Source organism: Ixodes scapularis, unplaced genomic scaffold, assembly GCF_016920785.2.
Source record: "Ixodes scapularis isolate PalLabHiFi unplaced genomic scaffold, ASM1692078v2 PGA_scaffold2__306_contigs__length_199485367, whole genome shotgun sequence".
Classification (NCBI taxonomy): domain Eukaryota; kingdom Metazoa; phylum Arthropoda; class Arachnida; order Ixodida; family Ixodidae; genus Ixodes; species Ixodes scapularis.
This window is the reverse complement of record NW_024609857.1, coordinates 13,853,156-13,872,734: the sequence shown is the minus strand read 5'-3', so window position 1 is coordinate 13,872,734 and position 19,579 is coordinate 13,853,156. Positions and strand designations below refer to the sequence as shown.

Below are 19,579 nucleotides of genomic sequence, written 5' to 3'. Positions count from 1 at the left end.
GGCCTTGAGGTCACCCCCAGGTCACGCCTCCCCGAGGTCACGTGACCCCCTCCCCGAAGTCACGTGACACCCCCCCCGGAGCATATTAAAGAATGAGGGGAGGAGGAGGAGAAGGGGGAGGGGTCTACCCTCCCCTCAGTACCCTTCACTCCTCCTCCTCAAGAGCTGCGCTCCAATTCGGCGTTACAGGGATTTGTAAACGGCTTCCACTTTTTCAGTCAGCCAATAAGAGCTCGGCATCATTCTGACGTCACCGCAACTTCTGCGCAAGAAGCAAACGACTTGCTCTCCGTATACCATCCAGAAGACAAAGTCCGCCTTTCCCCACCAAACGTCACTTAGTGGATCTGCTCAGTGCTTCCTAGCTCGCATCGGCGTCACCGCCAGTGCGTCTCGCGTATGTCACAGCAAGCGCAAAGCTAGCTCACAGCGACTCCAAGATGCACACATCTGGCATGTGGTGCCTTCATGTGCACTTTCCTTAGGGTAGTGACAACTGACCATTTTGCTCGCTATGCTTTTTTCCTCTTTTTTAGTGTGTGGAAGAGCGTTTTTTGGCAGAAGCTTCTGGCATTGACTTTGCTGCAGTGGCTTTTTGTTTCTGGCTATTTTTCTTTTTTGTACTTTCCTCTTGAGCACTTGCAGTTGGTGTTGGTTTATATAAAGAACGGCAGCACCGTACACAGAAGAGCATAGAGGCACCCTAGTTGGCCACCTTGCTTCTACTCAGATTAAGCTTCAGTGTTTTCGATACTTGGGATGGCAAGGGGGGGAGGGGGAGGGAGGGACAAGGTTGTATTGCTACAGCATTCTCCTCCATCATGAATGCTGTAATTGCCATTTCTGCTTACGTTCAGCTTTCAGTGGGGAAACGACATCATGGGAACTTCCTTTGTTGCTCCGTCTCATTGTTTTACATGTCCTTTGCTTTTTTACATTCCACTCTCAATGGTGTTTGCTTTCACTTTCTTTCATCCTTCCTTGTTCAAAGAACAGAGGTAAATATCCCCCCCCCCCCCCCCCCCCCCCCCCCTACGTTCATAAATTAAGAGTAGCAACAAGTCCCAGCTCACCTGCCTGTTCTCTGCCCGTGATTTCTGTGCCTCTCGGTCTCTGCAGTCCAGACGTTCAGTGGCAAACATTTATAAGCCGTGTTGTTGCCACCGCTGTACCCATGTAGATGTGAATGCAAAGTTGTACTGTCGTGGTTGTATGCCCACAGTGAACGCCAACTAACAATACCTCATGAATGGATACTATGACATTTGGAGAGTGCCTTATAAAGGCAGAATTTGGAGATTTCATTATTGTCATTGAAGACAGCTCTTGAGGAGCGAGAAACCATTCTGCAGAGCACGAGAAAGTCCGGAATGAAAAGAAAGACTGGAAAAAGTGGCAAGCAGAGCACATGTGAAGAGGTCTTCTGGAAGTGGCTGCGCCAAGCTTGCAGTTCTTGAATCCGTGTTGGCAGTACCATCGTAAACAAAAAGGCTATTCGGGGTGCATGGCATCTTGGTGTTGAAGACTTCTGGACATCGAATGGGGGTGGTTTGACTGTTTTAAAGAATGCAACAGGATTGTGTACAATGGGACCTTTTTCCAGTAAGCAGGAGTGGAACGGCTGCGCCATTTGCGCCAGACGCATGTGTCTGCACATAGTCTCCTTTATACTGAAAATGCCTGCCCAATGGTTGCTTTGTCGTCGTCGCGCCTACTTCACCTTTTTGCTACTATGGGCGCCGAAACCCCATACCGAAATGCAGATGATGCTTTTCCGCTGTCTGCTGCTACAGTTCACTGTAGCTAGTGTAAGCTACATTATCCGTTAAGCTACGTGATAACGTAAATTTTCCATGTTAGGTTACGCGCGAACGTGACTTTACGTAATCAAATAGGTCGCTTGATCACGTAATTTTTTTGTGACACAAGTAACTTCTTTCGGTCATCGTTCGACCCGCACAGCTCTAGAGTGCTTAGCAATAGCCGGCATAGCTGAATAGCACGGGGCTGTCTGCGGCTCGTGGCACGCACACTGTGACGCCACACGTATACGCGCAGTCATTTTACTTCATTCATTGATCATGGGCACTGCAGCATCTTGTACTTAGCCCCGACTCCTTGTGCTGCATTCTAAGTCGCATCACACCGTGTGCCTGTTTGCAACTCGGACTCGCGAGTTGTACCTTACGGTGGTCATTAAGCAGGGCTTCTATGGCTCCTAGTGATTCCCTCCTCAGGCACCAGGATAGGGGAGGACTATACTATCCATCAAAGAAGTAGTGAGGGTGTTGTATGCACTGAAGGGCTTCGTAGAGATTTTACTGCAAAAACGAAATATGCTGAGAAAGCCTTTGCATGCAGCTGCCGAGACTGTGGTGGATACCCTTGGGCACCATGGGGCTCTGAAATACGCAAAGGCAGAGAAAGATGTCAACAATTACAAAGGTTTCCTACAACTTCTGTGTACTAGCACAGAAGTTCACAAACTACTCGGCATCCGTGACTAACAAGCATAACCTAAGAAGATCTTCTCCAACAAGCCACTATCTAGGAAGTTGTTAAAACTCTAGAACTGCATACGTGAAAAACAGTGCGGACCACAGGAGACCTGTCAAAAATATCAAGCGGCTGTGCGCTTAAAAAACAAATTGAAAATGCATCTCAAGATCCCCGGTCAGAGCGCTGCCGAGAGGTGCGCAGGTTTTCGGTAAGTGGGGACGCGTTCGCGGTCCCGCGAAAAAACATTTGACTGCCGCATGTGGTCCACGGGCCGTATGTTTTGCAACTCTGCTCCAGAAACAAAAAAAGAAAAAAAAAGGAAACGTTAAGTGGTCGCTGTTTCAACGCTGCGGAAGTCCGCCAGCTTGTCTGTCTCCTTTTTAATTTGCATTGACTATTTCTGTTGTCGATATGACAAGCACCAGAGGTCTGGTAACATTTCAGCATAGAAACAAAACCAAGATGTGGAAGCTAAAGGACATGTATAATACTTGTTTTATATATGAAATATATACTGACGGTGCCCTGCGCTTGCTATGTAGCACGGGTTACGAATGTATTCAATTCACAAACGGCATCACAGTGGACTGTAACAGCACGCAGCGAAGAAGAGTCTTCTGCATTTTTGTATGGGGTTTTGGCGCCTCTAGTAGCAAATATGTGAAGCAGGCGCAACGACGACGAAGCAAGGGGGAGCCAACCATCGGCCAGGCATTATCAGTATAGAGGAGGCTATGGTCTGCACCATCCTGCGCCATGTTGCTGAAACTGCGCCACAGCCAATACCTCGCGCCATTATGCGCGAGATCGCAAAACGTGCGCCAAAAAACTTATTTTGTCTTGGTTTCGGTTTTATTGACTCAATTGGCAACAATGAGCGCATTTAACCTGGTCAGCCTTGCAATCCTTTGTTCTGTTTATTCTCCCTGTGTATCCCGAGTCAGAAGCACGCAAAAAAACTCAGATTCTAAGCGCTACACCACCTGCGACTGGATTGTTACTCTTCGACCATAAGTGGTTAAGCAAGTCGGCTGAGGTGAGGTCGAGTCGTTAAGCGTCAGATTGCCTGAGACTCTGCGACCCGGGATCCAAACGTCATCCAGTTGAAAACAAATGAGCAAAATATTTCTTTTAGTATGTCATCGCTAGAAGTTAGAACCGCATTCCTGCAAGATAAATCATGATTTGACAGAACTGAAATGCGGTCCAATCCGAAACCTTGCCGGCCAGCAGCTCTTGCGCGAGTGGTAGATCTACTCGGCGTACATTAACCTCGCTCCTGCTTATCGCTTGAAATACGATAACTTCGTTAATCATAGTCTGCTGCTTCGATATCAAGTTGTACAATAGGATGAACTCAAAATTCGTTGCCCGGTTCCTCCGTGCAACTGCACGTCCGTTGCTTACGCAAGTCACGTGGTTCGCACATATAATTACTATGTCGAGCACGTGTAGGTTGTGCGATAAGCAATGCTGGTTTGCATTTTGAGCAGCTGAAAGCCACTCAGAAAATATCAAGGATACCATCTTCAGAAACATATGGTACTTGCTTTTTGATTCTCATTAAAGGAGCGGTGCAACGATATTCAATTGGAATGTTTTTCACTTTACACGAGCTTACTGGCGCTAGTGGGACTCAAGGATACTCGCACGCAATGCCACTGGCCAAAAAACCCCTTTGTTGTGGTGTAATTTCAAGGACAAAAACGGTCATTTTCATTCAATCTCTTCTTTGCAAAATTTGATGATGTAACGTGGGGATCGCAGTACACCCCAATGACGATATTTGAATTCGGTTCATAGATTGGACCCGAGCATTGCGTGGGCACTCGGTTTGGGCTCGTGATAATTACTAGCTTGAGAAGCATTCGGGTAGTGGCCCATGTCCAATCGCTGCAACGACGACAATAGCCAAGCCATAACAATGTCTGGAACTCAGCACGTGTCCTGTGCTTTGCTAACCCCAGCGCGTGGCTATGATCAACATTGGCGGCATATAATCTGCTCCAGATCACGTGGTCGCTTGTTCTGGCTGCGAGTTGAGGGGGTGAACGCTGCTGGTTTTCCTCTAATTTTTTTCCGGAACTTCTATTGCGTGGGATAAAAAACGAACGCGTGTTTCATAGGTCATTAACGTCAGGGATCCGTTCTAAGCGGTATTTGCGCAAAGTACAATAATTGTTGCATTGCCCCTTTAAGGCTCACAAAGTTTCAAGTTTTCGCATCTGTTACACTGTTATCCCATCTACCAAGGTCCATAACCACTCATGTTCATCTGTGCTGCTAAGCATGATTGAAATTGCTCCCATGCTTGTCTAAGACACAAGCTGAAGCACAATGAAGCTTGTCTGAGCTGCTCCTAGCCTGCTCCAGAACGTAGTTTTAGCTGCTCCCAACCTGCTCCAAAACAGCTGTTTCAGCTGCTCCCATGGCTGCTCCCAAGTACATTTCATGAGTTCCACCCCTGAGTAAGCTTCTGCGCATCCATACACCCCTCTCCTGGCGTTGATTCCCGCCGTCGCCATTTTCGCAGGGCAAAGTTCCGGTCGACCAACATATTGGGCACCTATCTTTGAGCGTATTTTGTCTTTTTTGGCCATTCTTGTTTCAGTATGTGCTAGTTATGTCATAAAAAGCAACGGAGATCAATACAACGGCACAATGCCAGTGTATTCTGACAGACGGAGGCAAGTTGGGCTGCCCTTCATTTGTAGTTCGAAGACAACTCTGCAGACAGCGCTCGTTACTGGAAAAAGGTCCATTGACGCATGGGGAAAGCTCTTTCACAGACACTTCAGCTGTCGGTGAATGGGTTTCATCGTAAAACGTAAGCACCCCCCTCCCCCCCCGCCCCCTCCCCCCCCCCCCCCCCCCCCCCCCCAACGTATTCAGTTCTGATGAAACCGGAATTTTCTGTGACGTGGAGCCTGAAGGTGACATTTGTCTTCATGGTGGCAAGTAAAATTGGGTTTGTCTGACCGTGCTGTTCTGTAGAAATGAGGATGGCACAAAAAGGGTCCTCTTGTCATTGGGAAGTGCAAAAACCAGAATGCTTCAGAAACCTAAAGGAACTGCCCTCCCGTTATAATCTTAACATAAATGCTTAAAGAGCACTTTTGCGTTTCTCACTTTTTTACAGCACCTAAATTCAAAAGTAGGTTATAGTGGTACATCAATTAAGTCAAGCTTAAGTAACATTAAGCTAACTCTCGGAGCCGACTCCAACAGCTTTATGCTAAATCTCATATGTGTCGTCAAAGTGGCCAAAAGATGCCTCAATATAAAATCAGTTGTTGGCATTGCAATGCGATGAGTACCAGAGAAGGGTTTCTGTACTGGGCGCCATGATCTATGTCTTCAATTTGCGGGACGTAATTACCAAGGACACTATCGCAAGTTGATTCTACTGCCGTTAACTTACTGTAACCTCGACTGGACAAAATTTCGTGCTTGGAAACTCCTAACTTTCACAGGCTATGTCAGCAGCAGTGTCACTATCTGGAACACATTGTCCCTCGATGAAGCTCTAGAAGAAGAGATAGAGCCTATTGGTGTCATTTCGGACAAAGAGAACAATGTCGCAGACTTTGATGTGTGTGTTAACGCATGAAGAAGTACTTCTGTTCTGATAGCAGACGACTGTGTAGCTATCCTGCTTCCAAGGATTTCAGGCCCTGAAAAGGAAGCTAAGTTGCCAACCAATTTTTGGACTTCGCAGGGACCGTAAAAACGTGCCAATCATAGAGCTGTCCGAAAAATTCAGCAGACGAAAAAACTTGACTTTATTACGTGTATGCGGGCTTAAAATAGCTGTCAATAGTGCCTTGCTTCAGGTTGTGCCTCATGCGTTCGGCAACTTTCTATTAGCTCGAGAATCGCTGCTTCTTTCGTAGTGTTATGGTCGAGTACTTTCCACGTTTCTTAGCGACACTTCGCAGCGGGGGAATAACAGTTGGCGCTATGACGTCCAAGCCAGCGTAGTCCGAAAACACGGTTTATTGAGACGAGATGAGAGGCGCAAGTCCACGACTGCAGAATGGCAAATGAACAAAGAAAAATGGCAACAATGATGACGGTAATGACGCGCAGCTAGAAGAAAAAAACGCTCACAAATAACACTGCCAGACTAAGTCAATTCATGTGTTTCCCGCTGGGGCCCATATCACAAGAGCGAATGACGTTTTAGCGAACAGCGACATTTGAGCGAATCGACGTTTTAGCGAATAACGGGGGCGCGCGTTAACCCATCCGCCGCGCTGCGCTTTAAGGGCGAGACACATGTACGACGAAACCTTCCGTTCCGACGTGCGGACTGCCGGAATGACCTTGGGGGGGAGAGGGTTTTCGTAGCATCGGAGAGCGTTAAAAACCCTCGCCTCCGACCGTCGTCGGACGTCGGATCGGACGGTTTCGTCGTACATGTGTTTCGCACTTTACGCCGCTTCGCGGCGACAGTCTGCGGCGGCTCATTACAAAAATATGAACCCACTTGGGCCCACCCGAAAACGCAGCTTCGCGGCGTCCGACTATTCGCTAAAGTGTCGTTCGGTATCGTGGGCGTTCGCTAAAACGTCATTCGATCAAGTGAGTGCCTCCCTTCCCGCTAATCGCTCGCGACGATTTTGTCCGAAAAATCAAACTTTCTGACTTTAAGCGGTCCGAAACATCGGTCGTGGATATGCACTATTTCTATTGGGTAGGTCACGGTTTCTCTTTTAGGTCTCAAATATGCAACAAGTCCGAAAAATCGGTCAGCGACCTTATTTTAGGGGCGAAGCTCCTTAGGGGCTAGCCATGTCCGTATGTCCGTCCGCCGTCGGGTGCACGTGCTCCTGCTCGTGAGCTCACGCGCTCACGTGAGCACTTGCTCCCGTGCTCGTGTAGGGAAAAAAAAACGCATCTCCACGTGGTGAATGATGTTGATTGGGGCGAAGCTCTGGTGGTGCTTGTCTGCGTAGATGGTGAGCCGCAGCATGCCGAGCCTTTCGTTCGTTTTCATCCATGTCAGAAAGAGGATGTGTGGTGTGGAACGTGGTTATATACGGATTTGAGCATTTGACCGCAGCGTGACATGGATGAAAACGAACGAAAGGCTCGGCATGTTGCGGCTCAGCGTCTACGCAGGCAAGCACCACCGGAGCTTTGCCCCAATCAACATCATTCACCACGTCGAGATGCGGTTTTTATTTCTTTAAAACGACGCAAGGTGAAAATAAGTTTTGTTGGCAGCTTTATGGGGGTACCGCAGAATCTTTTAATGTTGTCTTCATTTAGTTGAGGCTTCCACAGAGTTCAGTAGATGTCTAAAAGAAATTATAGAAGTTATGCATATTTGTCTGGTGCACCGCAGTAGTAATCATCAGTTTTTGGATTATGCGATTCTCGGATGGTTTTGTTGCGCGGTGCCTTGAAAGTTGTATAATCGTGTTTCCACTGTTGGTAGGTACTGTTGTAGGATGCTGCATGCTTGTCTAGGTTTTGCACTGGGCCCCTCCAAAGCTCTTTGTTTGTTTTCATTTTTCTGGCGCTGCTTCATCGCTTTTGTTTTGTAGAAACCCTACATTCAAGAGAGGAAACAACTAGAACCACGACGAGCGTTTGCAATTCAATGGCGGACACTTTATGCCGATTGGTTGAAGTGTGCATGCGTTGCATCGTTGCTTGACGAGGAGGAAAGGGGGCGGAGAGAGTGAGACGCTTGCAGACAATCGACGCTTTCGTCACCTGTAGTGCAAACGCATACCACAGATCACGTGACCCGTACCGAGCAGTTGGGAACGCTCTAAAATCTGGGCACGCTAGCTTTTCACCTTGGCAACCTGCTTCTTTACCTTTTTTCTTTTCTTACGGTCGGGCGGTTTAGTGTTCTGGCAATGTTTTTTTTTTTTTTTTTTTTTTTTTTTTTACGCCGAATAATTTTCATTACAAGCAGAAATCTGGAGATAACAAAATCATTTCCCTCATACTAACGTTTCTTCGGGATAACGTTGTTGGAAGGTGCGGACACCAAGACCAGAATGTTACGTAATAATAAAATTAAATGAATTAGTAGCCAAGGGGCGATTAGTGGATTTTGAGTTCAAAACGAATGGTGGCTTGACCGAATATTTTTCTATCGAACTTCGAGCCTTTCATTACTGTTGCACCATGCTTAAACGAAAACCCAGCTATACTCATGAAGGTATTTCCCAAGCTTCCATAATTATAAGCTAATTTTAATCCAACTATATTTATGAAAAAGTATCCTTTTTTTTTTTTTAATACACCAAGCGTACGCGCGCACCATGCCGCTTTGAATGTGCGCTTTTCTCCCGAGCACACAATTTCGATATTCGTATCTTTCGAAGTGTTGATCGTGGCAGGTTACCCCGCTCAGTGGGCTTCTTATCGAGCACCAGTGTACTGCGGAGAAGCAACACCCGCGGAAGGTTGCTTCTCCGCAGTGCACCCATGCTCGGTGAGAAGCGCGCTCAACGGGGCTAACCTGCCGCGATCATCACTTCGAGCGATACGAATATCAAAGCAAATATCGAATAATGTATTTTTCGAATATTCGCACAACACTACTGATTAGCTTTTAAATTATTAATTTTAAGTGACACACCTCGATTTTGGATGCACAGCCCGTTGTCAAAAAATGTCAGGCGCTTATATCTTAGAAGAAAAGTTGTGCTTCTAGTCACACTGCGACGTTTCTTCTTCCACAGGTTTTTTGCTCTTTCGACCCTCATTTTCATTGTGTGTGGCAGCTATAATCAATATACAGAAAGTTAATGAGAAAATTGGAGGTAATTATCTCGTAAATTATCGCGTCACACTCGTGCCCTGGCGTCTGCCCTAGCTGATAATGTTATTCTTAAAGATTTTTTTTTAATCTAATCTAGTCATTAAAAAAAGAGAGAGAGAGAGAGAGAGGTTAACTCCCTGCCGCCCTTTTGCATATTTAGCACGATTTCAGGAAATTACGTATCACGATTAAAATTGAATTATCCTCGTGACATGTCGATTGTTTGTCTTTTGCGCAGATTTTTATGGTTTGATGATTATGCTATTGTACACTAGATCAGTTAAACATTGCTTTTTAGGTCAGGACACTGATAACCTTGTGTGTGCGAATGACCAGTACTCTAACCGTGTGATCTCTAATTCAACCGACCTTCTTTTGTGAACAGAAACCCGGTGAAGAATCTTCAGAAGACGAAGACTGCCACCAAGATGCAAGCTCCTGATAGTTTTATACACAAGGGGGTAAATTTTACAATAAAAGGGATACTTTCGTGTTATGTTTCGCTTCTCCTCGACGTCAATTTGAGTACCTGTTCCCGGAAATCCGACCTGCATCGCCTTAACCCTAACGGTGGGCCGATCTCCACAGCCGAACATCGAGCCCGCCAAAATGCCATCGCCGCGCTGCTGCGTAGCTCGACTGCGGCATGCCATCTCTCGCACCGGCGAACCTAAAAGAACTTCTCGTCGCCCCTCCCGACAAAAGAGACACGCAGGTTATTCCAATCACCTCTACGCGCCTCCTTTTTTTCTTCCCATTAATAAGCGGCGGCGAAACCCACGGACGTCTCTAAAAGACTCTTGGCTGCGCAAACACCGCCGCTTTCATCCGTCCCCTCCCCAGTCCTCCAACGGCCGCGACGTGAAGCTCGCAGCGATGACGAGAGAACGGCAGTGCAAACAGCGATCTCGCTCGCTAACTCGTTCCTCGGGGAATGCAGATAATCGGGGCTTCCCCGGGCCATTATATATTTATTCGCTGCCTCTCGGAGTGTATGTCAACACTTTCGCCGCATCGATGTGTACCGCCTCGGGCAGTAGCGACGGTGGCGCCACTCGTGCTCCCCCGCATAATGGCGCGCGGAATGGCGTCTGCTCTCGCGACTGCTAGACCGAATATGTCCCGCTGCCTGTGCAAACAATTCGTCTGCATGTTCAGTTGACAGAAGAGGATGGAAGCGCCTCGGGGGGATGTGGGAAGATAAAAACAAGTATTTTCATACGGGTCTGTCTGGCCACTGCAATCGCGACTGCCGATGGGGATGGGATGAAAGGAAAAAAAATGGGTCGCTTTCCATCTGCTTTCGCGAGCACGCGGGAGTACTGTTCGCGAGCACACAATGTTTTGTGTTGTCTGGCCAAAGGAAGATGGTATGTTCAGTTTTTCTTTTTTTCGTGAGTAAGAATTTCGCGTGCTCTTCTTTCTTTTTTTAACCTTTCAGGTAGTGTTAGCGGTAACGTGTTACAAGTAACAGCGTTACCGGTGCCGCGTTACTTTTTTTTTTAGTAACGTACTCTTTACATTTTCAAAAGAGTAACGGGTAACGCACTTACGTTACTTATTTCTAGTAACGGAGTTACGTAATTCGGTACATACTCATCCCAAGACCTGGAAAAAGTACTTACATTTTGTTTTCTTCGTGTTTTTATACTTCGTTTTACCTTAAACCCAGACGCAGCCGACGCTACGGGCTGATGGCTAGGGTGACCACCCGTCCCGCGACTCGCGGGACTGTCCCGCATTGAGGGATCGTGTCCGGCGTCCCGCCAGAAATTCCAAAATCTTCAAAGCGTCCCGCATTTCATACTATCGTCAAATTCACTCTGCAACTCATGGCGCTGCCGAACAACGGGGCACGGGGAAGTGCGGAGGTCTCTGGTAATCTTGTGAATCGAAATGGTTGTATTATGGTACGCCATTTTCTGTCCAAGAATTGCGGGAAGCGACCGTCGTTCTTGCAGGAAAACTGACGCGTATGCTCCGTTGTGCCTCTCCCCTTGGTGGCAATATAGTGTAAGAAAGGTTGCTCGCCAAAAGTTTAAATATAAAATATTGTAGTTATTTTTAAATCGCTGTGTCAATGCAAAAAAAAAATCGCTGTAATTCTCTTTCTTTTTATTTTTTGTTGGGAGAATTGCACAACGCAAAATGCAACTTTCAACTGACAGGTCAACAATGCAAAACAAACAAAATCGCTGTAATTTTTTTTTTTTTTTTTTTTTTTTGCGAAAACAAGTGCAGAATCTAGCTCTCAACGGTCGAAAAAGAAATGTTGATAAAAGTAAGCGTCGACAGGAAACAACCCGAAAAAAGATTTGTTTCGTAATTTCATTTGATGCATTGAGTTCTGCTGCAGGTGGTTTTTATGCTTTCAACTTCGACACATTTAATAACATATTTGGCATGAAGAAATATATCACGGAGTGAAAAGTATTTCAGCCTAATTGTTGCAATACAATGTGCAAGTATATAAACAACACAGGATATAAAATGTGTTAACAGAGCCTCGGTTCGTGGTGTGCCTCTTCATAAATTTCCTCTACCCCTACACCTCCCCTCCCCCAACCCCCCGGATTTCGCTAGCAGGAAGGTGGTCACCTTACTGATGGGACCTATCGGAGGGCGTCAAAAGGGCACCATCATGGCGTTCGTCATGTTTCTTTACGTGTTCTAACGTCGTCAAACCAACCTTTTTTTTTTTAAAAAAAAAAAAAAAAGGTCAGTGATTTGCGTTTTTGACTCTGCTTGGTCGGTCCCATTAGCTCGTACCGTCGGATGCGTCTCGACGTACGCTGAAACGAAGTATAGGCGCTAAGTAATTAATTATTGCCCTCATTCCACATACCTTCAAAATTTTGCTCGTCTTTTCTCCCATTTGAAAAAAACTCCAACGCCCGTGGCTTTTTTCCCTGTGTCGAAAAACGCTGTTGCGGTCAATTTATAAATAAAAACTAACGTTTGTTAATATTTAACGGTAACGAGTTCCTTTTGTTTTGATGTAACGTAGATAGGTCTCGAGTTCCTTTTATTTGCAAGTAACAAATAACGTATTTCGTTACTTTTCGGTAACGACTACTACACTGCTTTCAGGCTACCGCGGCCCAAATTTTCGAAGTAAATCCCGATTTTGGTATCTGCTGTTATTGCCACATTCAGTATGGTATGGAGTTTTCTCGTCTTCCCGCTCGGAACACGCTCAAACCGCATGGGATGATTCAACAACCAGCTAGAACAGTTAGTTTCTCTTGCCCTCATAATGTGAGCGAACGGCTATCTGCATTTAAAAGTCCTCATCATAGGGCTCTTGGTCCATAAGTTTGGCCATGCGCAGTTAATACTTCGTTCCTTGCTACTTTGTGTTTTGTAACCTTTGTGGCCTCATCAGTCGGAGGCATGCGGTTGAGAGAAGCTCGTTTCAGCGAACGCCGTTTTACCGACCCCGGGTTATCGAATCCCTTTATAGAGAACCCAGTTTAGAGAAAGTGGCGTTGAGCCTCCTTTTAGCGAATTCGACCGCCGCGAAGCGGCGTGTACGGGTAAATCAGGTGAGTTAACATTTTTATAATGAGCCGCCGCAGACTCGCGGCGGGAGCGCAGCGGGGGGCATGACTTAACACGCGCACCAGTGATAAACGCGACAAGTAGGAAAGCCTTAAAAAAAAAAAAAAAAAAGAAAGAAACGTCTTCTTTTCGATAAACGGCGTTTCTCTGAACTGAGGCTCTGCTTTCTCTAAACCGTGCTTCGATAAAACCTGCCCATTCTCTAAAACGTGCTTCGATGAAATGGCATTCGATCAACCGTAGTAAACCCGGCCTGAGTTGCTATACGCAACGCAAGTTTGTCTGCTTTTGCGCAGGGGTTGCGGTGACGTCAGAACGCTGAGCTCTGATTGGAAGGTAGTGGGGTAGACCTCAATACTAGATGCATGGCCTTGTGGTCGGAGCCAATCAAAGCTTGGCTTCCGGGCGTCGCCGCTGCCCCTGTGCAGGAAGCAGACGAACTTGCACTCCGCATTCGACCCCTTTCGCAAGTAACCTGCCGATTATTAGAAGGTCGGAACCACTGCACGACGGCGGAACAGCTGGCATCGTGGAGCGTGCAAGTCATTCCATTAGATAGCGAACGACGAGACAAACAGCGTCGAAAGTGCGACGCCACTGCGCTCATCACCTTTGTCTGGGTGTGTTTTTGCCGTGTAATCCAACCGAACTCATGAAGTGTGCCGTGACGTTGCGGTTTTAGCCCGCCATTGTGCAGAGATTCCACAGCTGCCAGCAGAGGGCAGTCTTTCGAAAGGGGTCTATACACAACAACAAAACTGCTGGAATATTAGTTTGCTCTCCCTGGGGTGTTTTAGCTTGAGAATTTCGAAACCTGACATCATTCGACATGATCACAGTCACGCGTATTCGTGGTCGTGATGGCAGTGCTGCGCCAAATTGCGCCATGAACGAAAGTCTGCTACATCTTGCGCCAAAAGGCCATGTTTGCTTGGAATTGCGCCCCATCAGCGCCGAGAACTCTTAAAACAAGGCTGTAGCAATAGGCGGGACGCTGCCAAATCAAAATTTTCACTCGTACAGTAATAACTCTAACGGATGGTCGTATTTTTAGAAAAGATGTGCGCAACGGAACACGGCCGATGAGTCCGACAAAACATGTGACGTCACGATTCTCATTCCCTCTCTTTCTCGCCTCGTCCCCTCGTCGTGCTGGTGTATTGAAGCGAGTCCGCTTCCCTCATTCTCAACTGTTCCAGGGGGTCGTGACGTCATAGACCTCGCTTGATCGCGCCCTTCTTGTTAAAAAAATACGGTCATCCTCATCCGTTTGAAATATCGATGTATGAGCGATGTTCTGGAGTTCGTAGCGTCCCGTTTAATACCTCTGCTGCCTTATTTTGCAAAATACAAATTTAGATTCAGCTTCCCTTTAAGCCATCCCCCGACCACAAACCCACATACTAAAAGCGCGAGTCGTGGGACATTCGCTGCACTTGATTGGTTGAGTCGATGAAGAAACACGTACAAAAAGATGACGATCGCCATGGTGTCGCGATTTGATGCTAAGAATCAATCGGCCATAACCGTTGACGCTGGACGTCCACCGCTCTGGCTGGTTGATCGGCAACATCGCTTAAATTTCCTGACGATGTCATCGATGCCAGTAAGAGTCCCGAGAAAACTTTGCAAAATAGTAGGATTGCCGACTGTGGTAATACAGGACCAGGGTCTTGTACTGAATAAGGGTGGCGATGTGGGTTAGTTGGTTCATACTGACGAAAAGTTCAGTTGAAAGTCAGCGCTTGTCCTGTTTGCACTTCTTCTAGTCCCCGGTTCTGCGCGCTGTTTGCCTTTTCGTCTTGTACTCCTGACCAGATCAGTCGATTATCGTGGCTGCCACATGCCTTGGTTCCGTGGCTGCAGAGTACCGTGGCACTTGCGCTGCTCCCGTCAACCTTCACCGCCTCTCACCAGCTTCACCGCTTTGCACCGGAGGGATAGGAGCAGCGGCTGACCAGGGGGAGCGCCTGGCTTAGCGCGATAAGCACGCAAATATTGCTCAGGATTATCACAGGTCGACCTTCTTTGTCCTAATTTTAAGTTATTCTCTAACATGAAAAAAAAAAAAAAAACAGGAAGAAGGAAACACGGGTCTATATATGTTTGAGTAAATACGGTAGTTCCCGTGCAGCTGTCGATCGAAAAAACAGCGAACTTTGACGTAACTGGTTTCTACACCGCGAAAGAGCAGTGCCATCTTTAATGCGCAAGTGTAGGCTTTTATAATATTTTGGGACGCTTTTGTTATATTTTTAGGGTGGTGGTTTTTGCAGTTTATTATATTAGAGTCTTGAGTTTGGTAGGTTCATTAAACTTACGGGGCAAAGTTTTATTGGTAGATGTGTTAAGGTATATGCTGGTTCTTGCTGGAATTTTACATAAATTGTATTTACAGGCTAAACCAACTACATAGCGTAAAATAGGAAGGGGAGGCAAGGTTTATCCCCATGAGGTGTTGCGCTGTGATTCACTTGTCAACCATTTTTAATACCCATTGTAAATTAAACCGACTCTGACAGCTGTATTTCAGAAGACCGTGTCCCTTTTACGCCCTATTCCTGTCAAACGGTATTTTTTTTATTTATTTGACATACTATTAGTCCGAGCGAAGGATTTCGATATGAGTGGTAATTTCCACACTCACAGGAAAGTGCAAAACCAAGGAGAAGATCTTGGACAAAAGACCAATGGTGGTACTGCCATATATACACAATTTTTCACACAGGATAAAAAACATCGCCGCAAGGTACGAAGTCAGAGTGTCACTGTCTGCCCCTTTCAGGCTCAAAGGATTATGCAGGAGGGTCAACAATAAAGTGGACGAGACTAACAGCAAGGCACTGTGTCAAGTGAAACACAGGAGCAAATTTGTTGAATGTGTCGAAGGTGTGGTATACAAAATACCACTGTCGTGTGGAAGATCCTACGTCGGGCAGACTGGGAGATGCCTTAACGAGAGACTAAGGGAGCACAACCATGCATGCGGACAACTGCAAGCACCTGGCAAACTTGCAGCGCATTGTTCAAAATGCAACTGCAAAGCTCTCCTTGACACTACTTCCATCTTGGCCAGATCAAAGGACAGAACAAAGCGTGAAATAATCGAGGCTTTTCACATGGCCTCGGGTAGACACGGAGCGTGCGTCAGTGAGCTATCACTAGCTTTGCGACAAGAAGAAATAGATCTACTCAATAAGATACCAAACTTGTCGGAGCAAACATCAGGCCCCAGGTAAACGCTACAAAAAACACACCATCCAGTTCGTATATCAAAGAGACAGCTACAGCAAACACCATCAAGTTCAGAAGCCAACAAATTCAAGACATCAACCATTCGTTTTCTTAGCCGCAATTTTGGAAATACGGGTCGGGGGAGAAAAAAGAGAAAGAAATTAAACAGTTGTTAGTCTGCGCCGATCCATGCATGTTTTTGTCTGTCCTTCTGCATTAACTTAATTTCTCCAGTTTTTTTCCGCGTAACTACGCAGCGCAGCATACCATCACTGTCAAACCAACTAGCCCAACTCCAAGCATTCATTATTCCTACTTAGTAGTTGGGCACTAGGAGGGCACAGTTTTCGCAGTACTCCCGCATTATTATGCCAAGCCGCTGTCAACATGCGTGCTTCAGCGCGTCGAATTAAACTTGTTTCGCCGCCAAGTTCAACCTCACATGGTTAAAAGTTTAGCGCTTGATCGGGGAGGGGGATGGGGCAATTGGAGGATGAGGGAAGATTGGATTAGAAGGCGTGAACATTGGTCAGTTATGTTTTAAGGAACGAAGTATTTTCATAAGGTCGAAAGCGTAATATATTCTCAATACAGCGTTTGAGAAACGGAGCTTGTTTTTAACTTTCTTTTCTTAAATGCGTCTGAAAGCATAATGGAGCACTGCGTTCCTCTGCTACTCGACCGTGTGAGCGATCTTGGCAGCTTGCTAAATATGCGGTGAAATAAGGGTGGCACCTGCTTGATGCAGAGAAATAGTGCAGGCTTTTGCATCTTAGGAATAGTAACGCATTATCGTGCGATATTTTGAGTCGCCCAGTAAACTTATCCGCGCTGAGCCAGTAATCAATCATCGTCGTGGTAATACTCGTGTGCGTGCCGCGGATGCTCCGGGCGTTTTGCGTACTAAATTAATGCCATTCTTTCAGGACTGATATTTCCTAAATAACTTGAGCTTCTGATAAACAAATTTACTTCGAAATTACCCCGGTCGAGTTGAAACCTTTATTGTAATAGGTGGTATTCACTGGACGCCACATCGGAGCTCTCTGAACGCTGCGCATGCTCAGAGTGAACTCCCGCTTATGGCCTGAGGACACCCTTTTTATGTAGAGTAATGCTACATGCACGACGTCGTGCAGCTCAACCGGAAGTGGCTGTACGCACGACGCGCGTTGATAATCTTTGATTGGACGACCCGAATCCTAGCCATAGTGGCAGAGCTTCGCTCTGCCAATAAAAATTACTGTAGAGCCCCTCAAACAAATATTTTCGCCCCATCATGACCTAACCAACCTCGCAATTCACGAGCTTGCTCGTGAATATGCGGCCAGAGTCGCGTATTATGCATGCAGCCTCACACATTCAGGAGCATGCTCGTGAATTGTAATTGGATTTTAAATGTCAAGTTCACTTTTTTTTTTTTTTTGAGGATGGGATTTGACTTGTTTTTATCGCTTATCAAGTTCATTCACCTCAACGGAGTGCGATTTCTCCTTGTGAATTAAAGGAAAATACTGTATATATCACCGGAATAAAGCGATAAAACTCGTGGATATATATGTTAACCGGAAGAAACTGAGAATCTCCTCCCCAGATAAAAACTGAAAAGGTGTGCCATGTTTGAAAACAATTATAACTCCCGAAGTCCTAGGTATTAATGCTCTCAAACACAGTTAAAATCATAAACGTTCGGTTCAGCGTTCCTTTATGACTAAAAAAATCGACTTTTTTTCAGGCAGAAGCATCTTCGACTGCCACTGGATGGCACCAGGTGCTTCGAAGGAGTCAGCTTCCTCTCTGCCATGGAGCTGATGTATGCCACATACCTAAAGTACCCTGCTGAGCTGCTAGCAGCGTTGAAGTTCGTTTAAAGGTAACTATAGATGTGCCTTGCAGTTATGAAAATGTGCGCTGTGAATTTGCTTTGGAAAAATGTATCGTATGGACAGTTCTAATTCCTTCAGGTGGTAGAATTGTCTAGTGGATATTGCATTTCATGAAGAAATAAATAGGCGATTTTTTTGTCTGGGAAGCAGCGATAACTGCTAAATACTTTTTGACAGCGTTAATGACATAATAGGCCGTTGGCAATAAATTATGTAGCTAATCTGTTATCGTGTCCTTGCCAACATCCTAAGCAGTTTGGCATACTTTTGAATGATGGTGTGCTCTTCAACGTATTTCCGGCAAAGCCAATTTGGCTCAAAATTAGAAATTTCGAAGACTGTAATCGACTTATTTTTCGCAAGAACCTAATTTTCGCAAATCGCCTACAATTTGAAAATAAAAAAAAAAGGTCCCGCGAACAATTCTGGTAAAATATAAACACATTGGAAACTATATTGAGATCCCACCGCATCGTGAAAATTAGAACCCGCAAATTATTCCAAAACTTCGACTTTGACCTCAATCGGGAAATATTGAGCCCTCGAAACACATTTCGTTTACGTTATATAATATGGTACAAGTCAAAAAAGTTCAAATTCTGTTTTCATTTGGCAATGTGCAATGTTTCCGAAACTTATAGGAACACACCAACTGTTCATTACCTCATAAAAGTACTAACTTGTCGGTGGCCGAACGACGACTATAACATGTTGCTTAATGCAACAATTTTGTGCGCTACGTCATGGATTGATGTAATCTCCAGAGGTAATACAGTAGCGTGTTCCTTTGGTGAGTACTGTACATACACAGGGCGTTTTTTTTTTTATTCTTACAGATTTGTTGAAAGAAAGCCATGAAAGCTACACTTATTCGGTTTCTGCGAGTGAGTTATACGTCAATGGGGACATTATGTGGGTGGCTAATCTTTGCGATTAGTCGGATAATGAATTAAAATTTGTTAAATAGCTTTTTAATTAGTGAAAATAGACATATGGCTCCAATTAGAAACTTGCTGAGCGTTATCGAAAACCACTAAATCAGTCATTTTTAGAAAGACTTTCAGCGCGTGAGAAGCGTAGTAGTGCATTTAAGTTACAACTCGTGGAGCACATACAAAGCTAGCTGTCGCGGTAAGGCGCCTGTGCGATTTTTCTGTCTCTTATTTAGCCCCAGCCTTGTACCTGCTCCACGAGTAGTAACTTCAACGCACTGCTGCTCTTTTCACGCGCTCAAAGTCTTTCTAAAAATTACTGATTTAGGGGTTTTGGACGACGCTCAGCAAATTTCTAATTGGAACCATATGACTATTTTCAGTAATTAAAAAGTTAATTAACGAATTTTAATTAATTAGCCGACTTATCGCGAAGATTAACCACCCCCAAATCCCCCCTGGGCGTATAAGTCACTCGCACAAATCGGATAAGTGTAGCTTTCATGGCTTTTTTTTTAAAACAAAACTGTAAGAAAAAAAAAAAAAAAACGCTCGGTGTAGCAGACGCATAACGATTCCTCAAACGTATTGCAGTATTCCCATGTAGATATTAAGGGTTTCATTCAGCTTGGTCACACTTTTGCTGAGGCATTGTCAATTACATTAAACAAAGTGTCTAA

The 19,579-nt window shown here is 45.6% G+C and overlaps 1 protein-coding gene across 2 annotated transcripts in view; it reads left to right on the top strand.

Annotated features, from left to right (window-relative positions):
- Positions 1–9,782, top strand: part of LOC8041222 (cell division cycle protein 123 homolog) — a 42,258-nt gene extending 32,476 nt beyond the window's left edge. For both annotated transcript variants that reach the window (XM_029991893.3, XM_029991892.4), the window contains one exon: positions 9,672–9,782. In XM_029991893.3, the coding sequence (XP_029847753.2) occupies positions 9,672–9,728 (57 nt within the window). In that variant the 3' untranslated portion in view covers positions 9,729–9,782. The remainder of the gene's footprint in view (positions 1–9,671) is intronic.
- The last annotated feature ends 9,797 nt before the right edge of the window (positions 9,783–19,579 follow it).